General features: G+C 33.6%; 1 protein-coding gene across 3 annotated transcripts in view; it reads left to right on the forward strand.

Moving 5' to 3' along the window:
* LOC144959159 (denticleless protein homolog) overlaps positions 1 to 15737 on the forward strand; it is a 23722-nt gene extending 7985 nt beyond the window's left edge. For 2 of the 3 annotated variants that reach the window (XM_078891691.1, XM_078891701.1), the window contains exons 3-16: positions 1 to 23; positions 1871 to 1907; positions 3506 to 3601; positions 3839 to 4021; positions 4281 to 4346; positions 5232 to 5329; positions 6124 to 6197; positions 6853 to 6956; positions 7594 to 7698; positions 8188 to 8300; positions 9751 to 9840; positions 10825 to 10942; positions 12367 to 13289; positions 14410 to 15737. The exon at positions 1 to 23 is cut by the window's left edge and continues 66 nt beyond it. In XM_078891691.1, the coding sequence (XP_078747817.1) occupies positions 1 to 23; positions 1871 to 1907; positions 3506 to 3601; positions 3839 to 4021; positions 4281 to 4346; positions 5232 to 5329; positions 6124 to 6197; positions 6853 to 6956; positions 7594 to 7698; positions 8188 to 8300; positions 9751 to 9840; positions 10825 to 10942; positions 12367 to 13289; positions 14410 to 14472 (2093 nt within the window). In that variant the 3' untranslated portion in view covers positions 14473 to 15737. The remainder of the gene's footprint in view (positions 24 to 1870; positions 1908 to 3505; positions 3602 to 3838; positions 4022 to 4280; positions 4347 to 5231; positions 5330 to 6123; positions 6198 to 6852; positions 6957 to 7593; positions 7699 to 8187; positions 8301 to 9750; positions 9841 to 10824; positions 10943 to 12366; positions 13290 to 14409) is intronic. The other variant, XM_078891682.1, reaches the window with a different exon arrangement.
* Positions 15738 to 16107: the final 370 nt, after the last annotated feature.

The following is a 16107-nucleotide window of genomic DNA, read 5'->3' on the forward strand; positions in this document are numbered from 1 at the left end:
ACTCCACGTCGGATGATTACGGTGTAAGTATACCTATCACTATCAATAGACATTCATATGATTATTTTTGAAACATTGCTTTAGACAACATTACAAATATGGAAGGTTTTTGAGCTTGATATTCAGAAAGTCATTAAGTGTATATAATTGGTATTAGAAATCTAAGTACAGTCAAATCTCATTAAACTTAACATCACCAATCCCTTAAGGTTTTCCAGACTACTAGCTAATCGATCATATTAATGGTACAATACATTACATACTTAATTACATTAGGCCTTAGGTTAGTAAAGATGAAGAGAGAGAGAAAGAAAGAGTGTGCGTACTTCAAAATTCTTCATTCTTGTTCCTTTTTATAAATGTCAGTGGTCGAGGGATACATTTTAAAGTCTTACAACACAGTCAAGCGATGTTGTCCATATCCCTTAGTTCTATGATAATTCCCTGTGATTTCCAGCTCTCATAAGTTCACTCCCACTGGGGAATGCCTTCCATAGTCCTGGGTTCACTCCCCACTTGTGTCCATCTCCCACAATCCCAGATTCACTCTCCACTGGTGTCCTCTCATGTCCCACATTTACTCCCTACTAATGTCGCTATGTCCACCTTACATAGTTCTGGTTCACTCCCTACAGCTGTCCATCTCTAAAAAATTCTGGATGTCCATCTCAAAAGTGGGTACATTCCTCTCTTGTTCACTCCTAATTTGAGTCTACATCTTATAGCCTCCAGTTCACAACTCACCAGTGTCACCAGCTCATAGTCCCAGGTTTACTCCTCCACTGATGTTCACATCCCAAATTCCTGGGTTTACTCTCCACAGGTAGTCCCAGGTGCACTCAATTTCACTTCCGACTTCTATTTACATTCTGTATTCTCTAGTTCATTCCCTACTACTGTCCACATCCCTGGGTCTCTCGTTTTCCTCCCCTGTAATATTGACTACCCATTTTCCTGGGTATAATCTCCACAGATGTCCACTTCAGATGGTCCCTGGCCTGGGTTAATCTGCACTTTACTGTGATTTGTTTTCTTAAAATAACATGAGGGCCCGGTCTCTTTATCATCTGATCAGTAAATATGCAATCCACTACAGTACAGCAGATGGAAACAGCCTATGGTGTTTATAGAGCTTTTTTCGATAACATTATTGTGAAAAAATTACCATGCAATTATTTCCCTTGTTACAGTGAAAAATTCCCTTCCAAAACAAATATACAAATGAAAATGGGAACCAGCATAGCTAACAGAAGCTACTCCTGATTAATTATCTTTATTGTTCAAGCCTAGACAATACAGGACAGTTCTATCCATCTTTTTTTCTGGTGCACACACTTACAGAATGCAAGCGATACAAAAAACTGCCATGCCATATATAGAGTGCGGCACTCCTCCTTGCTGTGATAAAATATTTAAGATGATGAATCTGTGAAATTTGTACAAAGAAAATTATAAAAATTTTAAATTTCAGATTTAGGATTAGTACGAGGAATCTGTGAAAACAAAGAACAAAAGGATGAAGAATGTGTACTGCACTGTATACGTTGCTTAGGTTGGTTTTGACATTGGCAGTATACTGACACCTTGTAATTCAATTTTATTTGACTAGATGATTAAAATTCTGCAAAAATAATATTCAGATTAATTAATGAGACATAAATTGTCTATTTCATATTTACACTGTGTTCAGATCCTAAGGCATGAATAACTAGAGTGCCGGAGACAATTTAATAATTTAATGCCTTCTGTGTATACGCCGGATCTTGCATTACAATCACATAAGGCTATCAAGAACAGAAAAGAAAACTTTAAGATTTCTCCCATTCACATGCAGAAATTGTTAATATTTATTTTCATCTTTTACCAACAGTTTTCAGTTCCACCAATGGCATGTGCATTTGGACAAAGTAAGTGTTTGATCTTTCAACTTTAAATTTATATCCTCTCCATTTATCAGTTTCAATTTTTTAAGAAGTTATGGTCTTATTGAACTCTAAATTTAGAGCTTTTTAAAATAATATATATACTCATACACATTGCATCACAATAATGCACCACAGTAACGTTTCTGCCCCAGGACACAGATAGAGAGAGATGCTTTGCTTCTAGGTCTTGTAGTATGACACTCGGCTTGTGACCTGCATGTCAAAGATTCAAATTTTGCTACGTGCAGTGGAATGCTTATTCTGTGGGAAAGGCTTTTTACTCACATTTCACAATGTTTAGCAAACATTACATAGCCATGTAGAACGAGTATATGTGTGATAGTGAAAGAAGACAGGTCACAAGATGGAAATAGCATCAAAATCAACAATTTTGGTATGACAAAAATAAAGATAGAATAATCAATTTATCCGGTTTATTCAGTCCCTTAGGGAAATTTGTCTTTTGGGTCTATTTCAAGAGAAGATTGAAATAACCCAGATGTCAGCAGTGCAGTAAAGTAAGCAGTAGGAATTTATTGCTCAAGGAAAAAATGAGATCCTGTATTATCCAATTTGATTGTCATATTTTGAACTTTTGGTTAGTATTAGCTTTTGTGAAAAGACAATATCTCACAATTTAATGCTCCTATCCACCTGAATAACTGCATGAACTAGTATTATGTTTTCTTATGTTGACATTTTTGACCGCCTTGAACAAAATTTGTCTTTCGAATTTGACAGCTCTCTCACAGCAAGATGGGCATTGATAAAATTAGTTTTTTTACTCATTACTTGGCTACCGTTGGACGCAAATAAAAAGAATGAATTTCAGAAGGTTTGCTTTGTTTGCAGTAAAAAAATAAAATCAAAGGATTTGAACTTCAGTCTTTGGCCGCTCTACTGTGGAAGCTACCATGATGGTTATGCTGTCAAAAGAAGGATTCTCTTTAATAATTAATTTCATTGATATTGATGGTGAGATGGTTTGTGGTTAAAGCATTGCTCAGGAGGAACTGGGTTTGAGTTCCAGTTAAGCATCTCATTATTTCCTTGAAAAAAGATAATTACTATTGTTCATTTTGTTGCTCTAGTCTGCACTTGACCAATGTTTTCTCAGTCATTAGTCATTTTTAGGGATATTCTCATTGTGGAAGATAAATGAAATTTCTATTTATTTAGTTATATTATCTTATTTTTAGGAACAGCTATTGAAGAATCTTATTGATATTGTCAAAGGATGGAACATAGTTCATCCATTGTATGTTCCTCAAGCCACTTAGGACTTCATTAAATAAACCATAAACTCTTTTTTTTCTTTCTTTCTTTCTTTTTTATTTTTTTTTATTTTCTTTGTCAGGGGAGGGGCGTTGCCCAGTAGGAAAGTTTTCAATAAAAAGAGAGTCTCAAGAAAACTCTTTTCCCCTCTTTTTAAAGTCATCTCAATCATTTTTACTGGCACTGATGGAATAAAACTTGAAGTTCTGAAATGAGAAGTTTACTTTTATTTACATGTGCAAAATTTGTAAGCATGGCATTCTATTGATGATTTAATCAGATGCATATTTAATCTTTTCATTAAGCTTATCAACATGGGAACATCTTGAGTGTGGTTGATGAAGACGGCCACATTGTTCTGTATGATGTTAATATACCTGGAAGTGGTGCTGTAAAAACTAGTAAGTGGGATACATTTATAATATTGGTTTTTTTTTTAGCTTTGGGGTGTAGAAAGATGAGTCTGTTATTGTAATTTTTAAAACTTTAATTTTAAACAGAAAAGTCAATGGTTGTTGTATTGAACAAAGTTTTGATTTCACTTTTATTACCTTTTTGGCCTCTAATGTTTATAACAGAGATGTGGAGAATATTGGTATCATAAGTTCAATTTACAATTTTATTTATTTATTTTTCAGCTTGGCAAGCCCATGCAAACGCAATTTTTGATCTATCTTGGGCCGAGAATGATACGCAAATAATGACTGCCTCAGGAGACCAGACGATTGCATTGTGGGAGGTTGAGGGCAAAAGGAAAATTGATGTGTTCAAAGGACACACCAGCAGTGTGAAATCTGTGTCAGTTCGCTTTGGAGATGAAGGTTTGTGATAAGGGAAATTTTGAAGACTTATTATTTGAATGAATTTTCAAAGAAATTCTTTGGTTATTTTCAACTAGTTAGCAATGCTAGTGGATGTTGTAATCTTTTCTTTGCTTTTTTTTTTGTTTTGGTTTTGTATTTATGTATGCTTATATGTATGTGTGCATTATATATGAATATGTTATGAAATAAAAAAAGACAAATAATTTGTTAATCTCCATTTAAATAAAATTAATTGAAATTGCCTTTATTCTGTCAGCTGTGTTTGCATCAGGATCCCGCGATGGTCATATAATGATGTGGGACAAAAGGATTTTCCACAAGGGTATTTATAGATTTTCTTCATTTGAAATTTGGTTTTCCATTCAAGTTGATATATTATACTATTTTCTATTTATGAACGAAATATTAGAATCATCAACAGATGTTTTTGAACCAACACTTATTTCAATATTAGTTGAATTATTCAGACTTTTGAATTTTTAAAGTTTTTGACTGAACAATCAGATTTGATGACCATAAATTCTTTTCAAAGTACTAATTCCTCAGATGTGTAATCATACTAAGACTTAAAAGAATAAATGTTATTTTTATAAAATCTATGACTCATTGTCTAATAAGCAAAATTAAGGCTATCATTTGCTCAACAATGACCCCATTGGGCTATTAATGCAATTTAATACATTTAAAAAATGATGAATCTGTCGATAAATAACCAAACTACAAACTCGGAATGTTTGAATGCATAGTTAACCCAACAACTAAGCAATAAAATGAATTTATTTGACAAAGTATGTCCCAAAAATTATGAGAAAGATCTGCATTACTTCTATCACTTGAATCTTTTGAAATTCAGTCCGCACACAACAGCCCAATCAGCACAGATATCTATGTAGTAACATCTGTCAACATTTGGTGATTTCTCAACAATTTTATGAGTTTTTCACAAATGGCTGTCCATACTTTTTCATCAATTACATTTTTTTCCCCCTGGTTTTGCTATGAATTCTCTGTTTTGAGTTGAATATTTTTTTTAATGTGTAATGAATATCTCAAAACAATTTTATCTAAATATTAAACAAAAATGCAGTTTAATTTCAATTAATTCACATTTGTTTGGTTTGGTCTCTCACTAATGATAAGCCTGACAGATTTATCCCATCCTTATTTAGCATAAAGTCTGATATATTTTCATTTGTTTTCCAAATAGAAGGAACTATTCCGCCTGTTGACACAATATACAATGCACATGCAGTGCAGCAAAATAATACACCAGGGAAAGCAAGGAAAAAGAAATTACAACCCAAGGTTTGTATTTACTCTTGAATATAGGTATAGTTTAGGATGTGTGCTTTATTAGTATGCATATTTGATTTTGACTAGGTTTTGATCATTCAGGTTCAATAGTTTTCAGTCTGAGAGAAAAGTGAATTCTTGTCGTTTATACTTTTCTCGTCTGTAAATAACATCCATGTTTCTCGACTCCAGATCGGACATACTGCCCTCACTCACCGTTACCTGCTGGAGAGGAATGAAAAACCCCTCTGCAGAAGATGTAACTGTGACCTCACAGTTCAACATATTTTAATTGAATGTACAGAGAACAAATAAGGTCACAACATTATGAAAACCAACTCAGTCGGTCGATCTGCTTACAATTTTAAAGTATCTGCAGGAATGTGAACTCCTGCAGAAATTGTAAATAAATATTTTTAAAACAACAAAAATGTAACTATTATGATTTTATAAAAATTTTATTACAACAGTACACGATTGAGCAGCTATGGCCCCTCAATGCCGATAAAAATTGATAAAAGACAGAAATGGGCGCTTAAATGACCTAAATAGTGTCGAAAGCGCCGTTAAACACCTAAATACAAAACCAACAAACAACATCCATGTTGGTGTAGATGGATAGAATACATTTAATCGTATTCCTTGGAACAAACGAATATGTAAATACTGGTTAGGAGACATGAAAACTTTAATGAAAATACAGCACTTTGGAGATTACAATATAAATAGCCAAAATGAAGAATGAACTTCTTTAAAATATAATGATTAGGAATAAAACATTTAAAAAAATGATTTTACGTTCACAGGAAAGTCAGCAGAGTGTTACTTCAGTCCTCTTCCAAGATGAAAACTATTTGGTGTCTTGTGGAGCTGTTGATGGGTAAGTATTAATTACCAAGGCTGGATATAAATTGCTTGATAAAGCAATCACTGCAGTTGTGGTGACAGAAGTAGTGGAGGGCAGGCATCATGTGAGTGATTTTGAGCCCTAATGAGATGGATAGGTCAAAATTGTTTCCATACCTATTTACTAACTATAGGAATGATATTATTTTTCAAAGAACATATGAACAATTGCTGCTGTCATTTTATTGTATTGTGAGTCATTTCTTTCATTTTAAAAAATGTTGTAATAAAACTATTGTTTAATAATTGGCATCGTATAATTGTATTGGAATTCCGACAACTTTTTCACCAACCATTTAGAGGCCTGAAAAATTGTTTCTTATTGTTTTTATTTTGTTGTTGTTTGTTTGTTGTTTTTTTAATTTAATTTTTTATTTTCATGATTTGTGAAACTGTCATTATTTTCTTTTATTCAATGAATCTATCATCATCTTATACTAGTTACTGTAATTTTGCAATGTTGCTCTCTTTATTTATTTTCTTGCTCTTAGATTAAAATTCTGTTATGTCTGGAAACAGTTAAACAGTCTATCTAACAATTGTTTACTTATTTAATTAATGATACCTTTTTACTAAAGAATGACACAAAAGATAATTGGGTGATTTCTTTTTCATGCCATTTTCATCAGGTGTATCAAACTTTGGGATATGCGTAAAACTCATAAACTTAATGCTGCAGGAGCCGTGCCTGTTCAAGTTTTCAACTATCCTGGATCTAGTTTAAGAAGACACGGTGAGAGTTGCTTTTGTTCTTTTCAGATATATATTTTAGATGTGATATGATTTATTATGCATCTCTGAGATATATTTCAATATAATACAATTTGTTATACACGAGTTGTAAAGGAACTTTTAATATGAATAAGACAATGATTCGGGGTGTTTTGTTGTTTTTTTTTAGACCTAATGCTGCTTTGTAAAGGAGTGATCTGATGTGTGTTTTGAATTTAACTTGATGAACTAGTTAGCAGTTACAGTCAGAATTCCCTCACATTGGCAATATTCAAGAATATCGCTTAGTCTTCATTTTCAATCTTTACTATCTGTGGTTTTACTTGGATCACCACCGCTGATTTCTTGGTGATTGGAACAAATTCATTTCAGTTCATTTGTGATACGTCTACTTCATATAGTATCTATAAATGTTTTATTTTTTAGGGGATATTCATATTCCAGTCTAGCTTAATAATTCATTTATAATGATGTCTTATACTTATCTTGGTTACTGATTTAATTTATGGTCAGCATGTAGGCGGAGAAGCTGACTTCATGATTTTTTAAATATCTGGGGAAAGGCCTTGAATTTTATTTTGGTGTAGGCATAAAAATCCTGAATATTATTTTAATTTTATTTTCTCTCCGAAAATCAGGTTTCTCATGTTTAACTCTGGATGGAACAAGGTCAAGGTTATTTGCAAGCTGCACAGATGACAACATATACGAATTCAACATGAAATCTGCTGAGGATAGACCTGGTAATCTCTTTGGCTGAGTGGATAAACAAAGGACTGTCCCCTTTAATTTTTTGGCAACACAGCTAGCTCTAGCTGCTCAGTTGGACATTATGCACCCTTCCTGTTGACACCACACATTTTATTTTGGATGGATTATCTATATATTTTTTATTGATGCCTATGGCATGCTGCGCAGGAGTAATTTATTAATTAAAAAAAAATGTTCATTTTATGTTTTGTTGAAATTTTAAGACAACTATAAATAGAATGACAACACAATATAAGTTTACTCACTCTCACTCATTCCCATGATTGGATGGTCGTCAAGTGATTTGACAAACGGGTGCCACTCATCTCAGCAATTGGCCTTCTCTGTCAACTTGTATAGTGACTATTTCTTGATGTTTTCCTGCCTAAAGGCAGTAAGACAAAGCATTTAAAGTCAATTCTTTCCTTGAGACACCGCTAAATAACAAAGCTGTATCATTTTTATTTTTCTTCGTCTTACAGAGCATCATTTCAGAGGTCACAAAAATTCCACATTCTATGTGAAGACTGCCATCAGTCCAGACAACCAAATTTTGCTGAGTGGCTCCAGTGACAATCATGCTTATATGTGGCAGGTAATTGTATGTGGTTAGTTCCTGTCCTGATTGCTGTCATTGATCATGTCTCGTTCAGTCATTATTGAAAAAACCCCAAAAAACTTACAGCTGTGTTTAAATATTTTCATTTATTTTCCTTCAAAATTTGGGCTTTTGGGTTATGTTTATTGTTAAATTCTATTATATATAAGTCATTATTGTACAGAGCTTTGGACAAAAAGTGTACGTTTATAAATCAAAGCTTTTCAATGAATTAACACAGTGGAACAAATAATGTATCAAGTGATTGGAAATTGGGGGTCTTTATAGCTCAGCTAGTAGAACACTTGTTTCACACACAAAGGGACTGTGATCGATCCCAGGTGCAGTCGAGATTGTATTTCTGATCCCTTGTCCACCCAGCAGTGATTGGGTAGCTGGATCTGTTAGATATGGCAAAAAGTACTTTGTGATAGACTAATGTCCTATCCAAATGGTAGTGAGCAATTGCTTATGTTCATGCTACAGAAACCGGGACAAACTGGCTCCATGAGCCGAATGGCTCTGAACGACCACTTTGGAAATTATCTAAAGTTTTGTTTTGTTAAGCATTCCACTCTATTTCAGTTACTGTTTTCAAGAAACGAACCTAATTGTAAATATACTTTTTTTTAATACTCAGATCGCATTTATTGTCTAAGGAAATAGAAAAGGCAGTGTTTCTACTTACTGAGCTGTTGTAAATTGATAAAATGAAATGGCTATTGAAATTAACTCCTAACAAAACTTTAGAGGATTGCACATCCTTTGGTATGTTTTACGTTAGTTTGTAATAATATCCCACTAAGTTAATAAGTTTTCTAATCCTACACTTGTTTTATCTAACATACTGTAGTTATGACGCCAATCAAGTTTAAGTTTTGCATGCAAGTCAATGTGAGGGAATCAGTTTAATAATAATACTTTGTTTCATCCTTTCGGAAATTATTTGTACAGATGTGTGGTACATGATAAAAATCCAATAAATATTTGCAACAATATCACAAAGCATCAGTACTAAAATAAAATGCATATAATCTTTAGAATTTAAAATTTAAAAAAATAAAAAAATAAATAGATAAATAAATATCATGTAAACACCGCTAAACTGTTATTGCATAGTTAGATATATTTAATCAGCTGTCATTTGCTATTTTTAGCCCTTTCTTTCATCTTTTCATCACAATACTATTTTAAAAAGTTATGCACTTGGTTTTTCATCACCTCTCCAACTTTTTATATTCAATAAAACTTTTCCATCCCATGTCCTTGAGACTGAGACTGGAATGAAGGGTAGTTGGTGGCAGAGGTTGGGAGAAGGCTAGCATTCAATGACATCTTTGATAACATATCATATTTGCTCTAAAAGCTGAGTTTTTCCTGAATTTAACACTCATCGCTTGGTTTAAATCATTACTTTTCATGATTTGATTGTCCTTACTAATTTCAGGTTAACAAAAGAGAAGCTCCTCCTTTGCTGTTGAAAGCTCATGATGCTGAAGTGTCCTCAGTGGCTTGGTGTCCGACAGACTGGACAAAGGTAGGCTACTGTTTACAAATATGCCTATAAAATCAGATTTAGAGTTGCACTTCTATTTTCCTCTCAGACCTATAATTTTCTTCTGGGTCCACCCCTATTTATTTATTTATTAATTAAAAGATAAAAAGATTTTATTAGACTAGTAGGGAATGTAGTGAGATGTTAAAAATCAATTCAGATTAATTTAGGTTTTTAGTTTTAATGAGATGGTTTATGATTCCAGTGTGTAGACGATTCTAGTGTGTAATTAATTGGCTTAGGGGGTAAGGCATTATACTAAAGCACAGGGATTTCGGGTGTCAGTTCGGATTTTTTCTTGACCAATAAATTGAACTCTTATAAGGGGTCCTGATAGCTCAGTTGGTAGAGCACTCACTTCACGTGTAAAAGGATGGCTTCGATCCTGGCTGAAGTGATTTCTTTTTGGCCCCCATGTCCACCCAACAATGATTGGTTGCTGGATCTTTTAAATCTAGCAGAAAGTACTTTGTAATAGACTAGTATCCTATCCAAAGAGTGGCAAGCAATGGTGTCTTTTAAAGTTGTAGAAACTGGGATAAACTCAGGTTTCATGGGCTTTATGACTCTGCAGGACTGCTACTGCGACACAAACTCTGGGTCATTAGATCTCTTTTCAAGATAGACATTAGATGAGATAAATTTTCTTTTGGGATGAAGAAAAGCCAGTAATTTAGATTTTCTGATCCAAATGTTGTAATACTGGTTTATCTATTCAGCTTGTGTGCCTATTTTTCTTGTTTCTGGATAATTTGGCACTTAATCTAAAACTTTCACAATTTTTATTTATGCTCATGCAAATGTATTATTGATTGTTATGATTAATTGTTTATTATCATTAAAAGTTTCGGAGTGTTATCTTATATTGATGATCAAAACATCTTTCCAGTCAGATTTTAGGTATTCTTATGAAACTTAATCGTGGCTTTTGGTTCTCATTTTTTATCTCTTAATGTTTTATTTCAGGTGGTTACGCTGTCAGATGATGCAAAAACAAAAATTTGGCGTATCTACTGTAGGGAGACAAAGTCCTCTTCTCTTCCAAATTGTATGGGACGAGCACATCGATTTTCTAAAGAACGATGTAAGATTTATATTGTTTGTAGATATCAAGGTTGCCGATTTTTCGTATATTTACGGAATTTGGTGTTTTAAAAAACCTCAGTATAATTTCCAATCACCTTGTGAACGATAATACTTAGTATGTGATGTCTTTTTATTCGAATTCACTTCTCAGATAGGGGTTGGTTGATTTATTTCCGCTTAAGTATGTTAAAAATGCCTGTAACACATGAAAGTAAGTCTTGCCTCATACAGTGCATCTTAAATACATCGACCTCGGATTCAATGAAAACTGCTTCAAATCCCTGTTTTATCCCCCAATTCAACACTACTAAATCCACCCCGCATTCAACAAAGGTATTAACTACACACCTCAGCTACAATGAAATAATCAAAACTGCGAATAGCATGCCGAGTGATGACAAAACTGGCATTAAAAAATCTTTTCCAAATTCAGTGAACTTTATTACACACCAGCATTGTCTGGTAGACTGCATTCACATTATAATACAGTAACAATCGGGGTGTGGGAGTGGGTATGGTAAGGGATGGCCTGACTCAGTGCCAGCGGCAGTGACACTCACAGTCACATCGCAATGGGATAATTATGTCTTTCTTTGTGTGGTTGTGTGTGCATTGTAGATTGGGTGCACACGCGTATCATTGTGAATTAGACGTGTGAAGATTATATATTTATGGTGCGATGTGAAATGGGGAGATGACCTATTAATCTTAACCCAGTCAAGAAAGGTTGAGAGTCAATCTTACGTGTTTCTTGGTGATTGCGGTGCAACACGGCAGAGGGATGGTATTTTATTTATTTTTACCAACTTAAGTACTTACTTGTTTATATCTCCTCCATAACAATGTCAAAAATGACAACTGGGATTCAACAAATCCTTGGTTATAACAAACAGCCCCATCGGCTTTGCTGTAACCAAGGTGCATTGTATGTACAAATCATTTTCCATGCCCCCAGACCTCTCTAGAAAAATTGGACACTCTGCACCCTTGTTTAACAGATTTATTTTTCTCTCTGTTGAAAACGAGATTCTCAATCTCCCATATTTGACTGTAATGCTTCTTGAACTCTTGTTCTATACATTTCCAATTCACCAAGCCTTGCAAATGAGGTGAGGTTATGGTGTTGTGATGAGACATTCGTCTTTGAATTGGAAAGGTTGCTGATTGAATCCGGATGATGTCACTGAGATCTTTTCTTCTAATCTCTATCCATATAGTCTTCTTGCTGACATACTTAAAAATGGAAGTAATTTTTAAGAATCATCCATAGTTAAAAAGAGCGTTAAATAAAATTTAAGACCTTGTAAATAATTTCTTTGTTGAACAGATCAAGGTACAATCCCTCGATGCAGATGCATCATTAACAATTTTAGATTACTGATCTGCCATTAATTATATTATATTTTAAAATCTTTCATCCAGCAACATCAATGGTGGATACTCCTCCCCATTTCAACAGACAGTTGAAACAGAACTCTGATACAGCCTCCCCTGCACAGTCTCCTCTTGGTTCCAAAACACAGTCAACTTTAGGCACTTCAACACCAAAATCTCTCAAAGATTGGCTCAAAAGAAAAGCATCCCAAGACAAGGATACATCTGAAGGACCTTCTCCGTGTAAAGTTTTTAGGACTTTGGAATGTACTCCTGAACAAAATAAAAATTCAGCATCATGTAAACGCTCTTATGATGTTGCCATGGAAAGTAGTAATGCTACTCCTCACAGCTCCAAACATCCATCAGACTGTGAAGGTCTGAATGCAGATTCTCCATCTAAAAGATTGAAATTAACTTTAGCTGAAACACCAAATACACCTCACCGTGTAATTGACAATGAAAGTAACTATTCTTCACCACGAAAATTGTTCAAATGTAGTATTGAAACTAGAGATTCACCCAAGAAATCTCCAAACCGACCATGTTTAACACCACTAAAAGAAAATGGTCAGAATAATGACATTGCAGACAGAACATCTGTAAAAATATCTCTTTTTGCTGACTCCATGCCAAACAAAGATAGAGTAATAGAAAATCAGTTGAGGAATGAAGGTGATTCTTCTAATGGGTCCTCACAGTTTCAAGAGGAGTCTTTAACACCTTTAAAACAAAAACTGCATCACAATTTGTCTGATGATAGTGACCATTACTCACCCACTAGGAACTTACCTAATCTTGTAATGGATCAGATGACAAATCTACGACCAACTTCTCCATTACTATCAAAATCATCGCAATCTAAAAAATTGGATTGGTTAACCAGACTTAAAGTAAATAAAAATAAAAAGGGTGGGGAGAGAAATCCTTTACCTACAGTATCTACTGGAGTCACAAAGTCTTCTCCAAAGGTAAGAATTCACCTGAAATTTGAGATTAATGTTTTTCTATCTTTGAAGCTGTGAAAATGGTCATTTTTATTAATATTAATACTATTAAATAAGATAAAGGTATTTAAAAAAAATATCATAACAATTTGCTTCTCAATTATCTTCCTTAATTGTATATTTGCAAATGATTTAGAAATTAAGAGACCAGAACCAAGTTTTTAAACGCAACTAAACTCTGGAATTTTTAATGTTCAATTGTTGCTTGTTAATTATCTTCCATTTTACATGTACGGAAATGACTTTAAGGTGTAGCAATGGCTGTAAAAGTCACAAGACATAAAAACAAAAAGAGATAAATAAATCAACCACATCAAAGAGAAATGTTTTATTTTTGTCCCTACAATTTTTCGAAAGAAAATATTTTAAAATCATGAAATTATGTATCAAAAAGTAGAACATTTTTTTGTGAAAATGTCTGTTCTGTTTTACATGGAAAATGCAAAATCTTAAAAAGCTATAAATGCTTTATCACTCCTTCTCCTCTCTTCCCCCCCCCCCCCCCCACCTTTTTCTTTTTACCAAACCATTAAAAGTGCACTTTTCGAAACTACGCTAATTTAGTGTTACAAAACCTTTGAAGGAATATATAGGTGAATAAATTGGCTTTCAGGCAATTATTTAAGAATTACCACTTTAATTGTAAATTTTTCATATCTTTAAAAAATAAAATAAAAAATATTTTCTGTCCTTGTGTTTGGAGTGGGTAGGACTTTTCGGTGATCTCAGACTATATACATGTGTGTAGATTACTTCTGGATATGCCTCTGCTTCTTCTTTTAACCAGTAGCTTTGTTTTACTTTTATCTCAGGTGTGTTTTCAAGTTCATTTAAAATCTTTGATTATTTCACCATGCCCTTGTTACTGAAACTGAAGTGACCTTTAAGTAGTGTTGCAAATGCCATAGAACCCCTAAAATCAAACCAAAATTTAAAAAAAATGGGAATGGTTTGAATCCCCCAGATTTAATTTTTAAAGGCTCTATTCTCTTGACTTATTACAGACTCTTTAAACTTTCAACAATCTAATTTGTGTAACACTTTGCACATTTTATCTCATACATTTTGTTCCATTTTTTTCCAGGTTTCAAAAGCTGCTAATATGAAGAAGATCCATGCATATTTCAAGGTTCAGACAGATAACTGAATAGTGAACTGTGTCACATGTTCACCACCGAAACAACTTAGTCGTTAATTTTATTTTACCTACTTGTCTTTCATGAACTAGGAACTTGAAATAATCTATGTCATTATTATTTGTTCCTTGAAAATTGTATAACTTTTTAAATAAAATTATTTTAGGGAGATCCCATACCTGCTTACTTTTACTGATGGTCAGTAATTGTTATGGAAATGTGTCAATTACGTACTTAAGGAAATGGAAGAAATATATTACATATTTTGACTTCACAGCAATTTGGTCGCAGTGTTATTTCACAGCAATTCGGTCGCAGTGTTAGAGAAAAACAATTTTTTTTCTTCAGTAACTCCAGTGTTCAACTAGAAAAAATTCCCTTAAGAGTATTAAGGCGACCACACAGTTCCACTCACATGCTAGCTAAATTGATCGCTACCTCATAATGGTGGCTATCAACAACAAATTTTATTTTATGTATAAAAGGTTGTATGGAGAAATTTTTTGTTTGGTTGAATATAACTGAAATTTCACCATTTATAACTGATGAATTTTCTGTTGGTTCTGATTTTGGAATTTTCATGTAGGCAGGTATGGGATCATGATGGTTCAGCGGGTAGAGCTCTCACTTCACAAGAAAAGAAGTGGTGTCAATCTTGGGTGTAGTCCAGATTTTTTCTGACTCTCTTGTCCACCAATTCATGATTGGGTTGCTTGATGTCGCAGATCTGATGGAAAGTACTTTGTGATAGATTAGGGTCCTATCCAAAGGGTAACAGGCTACTGTTATTGTCCGTTTAATGCTATAGAAACCTGGTTCCATGGACTGAGTGGCTCTGATGGACTGCTTTCTTTTTTTGTTGTTAATATGAAAGAATGATGGTTTCCATACGTTGTAGTCATTGGATTTCCACCTTTTGTGTTCAGTTGATTTTTTACCAGTTGTGTTCATTTTTATTCTCTATTAAAGAATCTACAGATAAACAATTTAATCAACACAAGGCTATAGGTTGATATGATCAAATTTGATGTGTTCAAAAGGATTCTCATTATATTATTTTAAGAAGTTTTATTGCACCAGTTGTCTCCAATATAATATATATTATTTTCTTCTACAATTTCATGGCCTCCGTTCAGCAGTTTTAATTTAAATTACGATTGTTAAATATTACTTTTTTTTTTCTGTTGTTACCAAAGAAGATAACTCTTATACCCAGCAAATGTCTGTTTTTGATCAAGATAAAACTAAAACTCAAATAAAATAACCAAAAATATCAGTTCGTTTTCTTTTCCATTATTACAGTCCAGTCTTAATTAATTTTTTGTTTTGTTTTAATGTCTGTTTGTGGAGTGATATGTGTATTTCGAGTTTTTTCGGGCTTTTATTTTTTTTTTTTTTGGTTGGAAATCATGTCCCTGTAAAAGTCATTTGTTTATTTATTTCTCTGACTTTCAGATTTCCTGTATATCTACTTGTTTTCTTATTGAGCTAGTCTTTCTCTTGGGTGCACCAGCAGCAAATTTAAACCCTAGATCCTGGGTGGGGTTCCTGGCCTCCCATAGTGGGCAAGGTGGCACTCACTGTGTCTCCTTTCCTCTTATAGTTGTTTTCCAATTTGCTTTCTGTCTTTGTCTTGGAATGAGATT

Source organism: Berghia stephanieae, chromosome 1, assembly GCF_034508935.2.
Source record: "Berghia stephanieae isolate SIO BIC M18660-M18661 chromosome 1, UCSD_Bste_1.3, whole genome shotgun sequence".
Classification (NCBI taxonomy): Eukaryota; Metazoa; Mollusca; class Gastropoda; order Nudibranchia; family Aeolidiidae; genus Berghia; species Berghia stephanieae.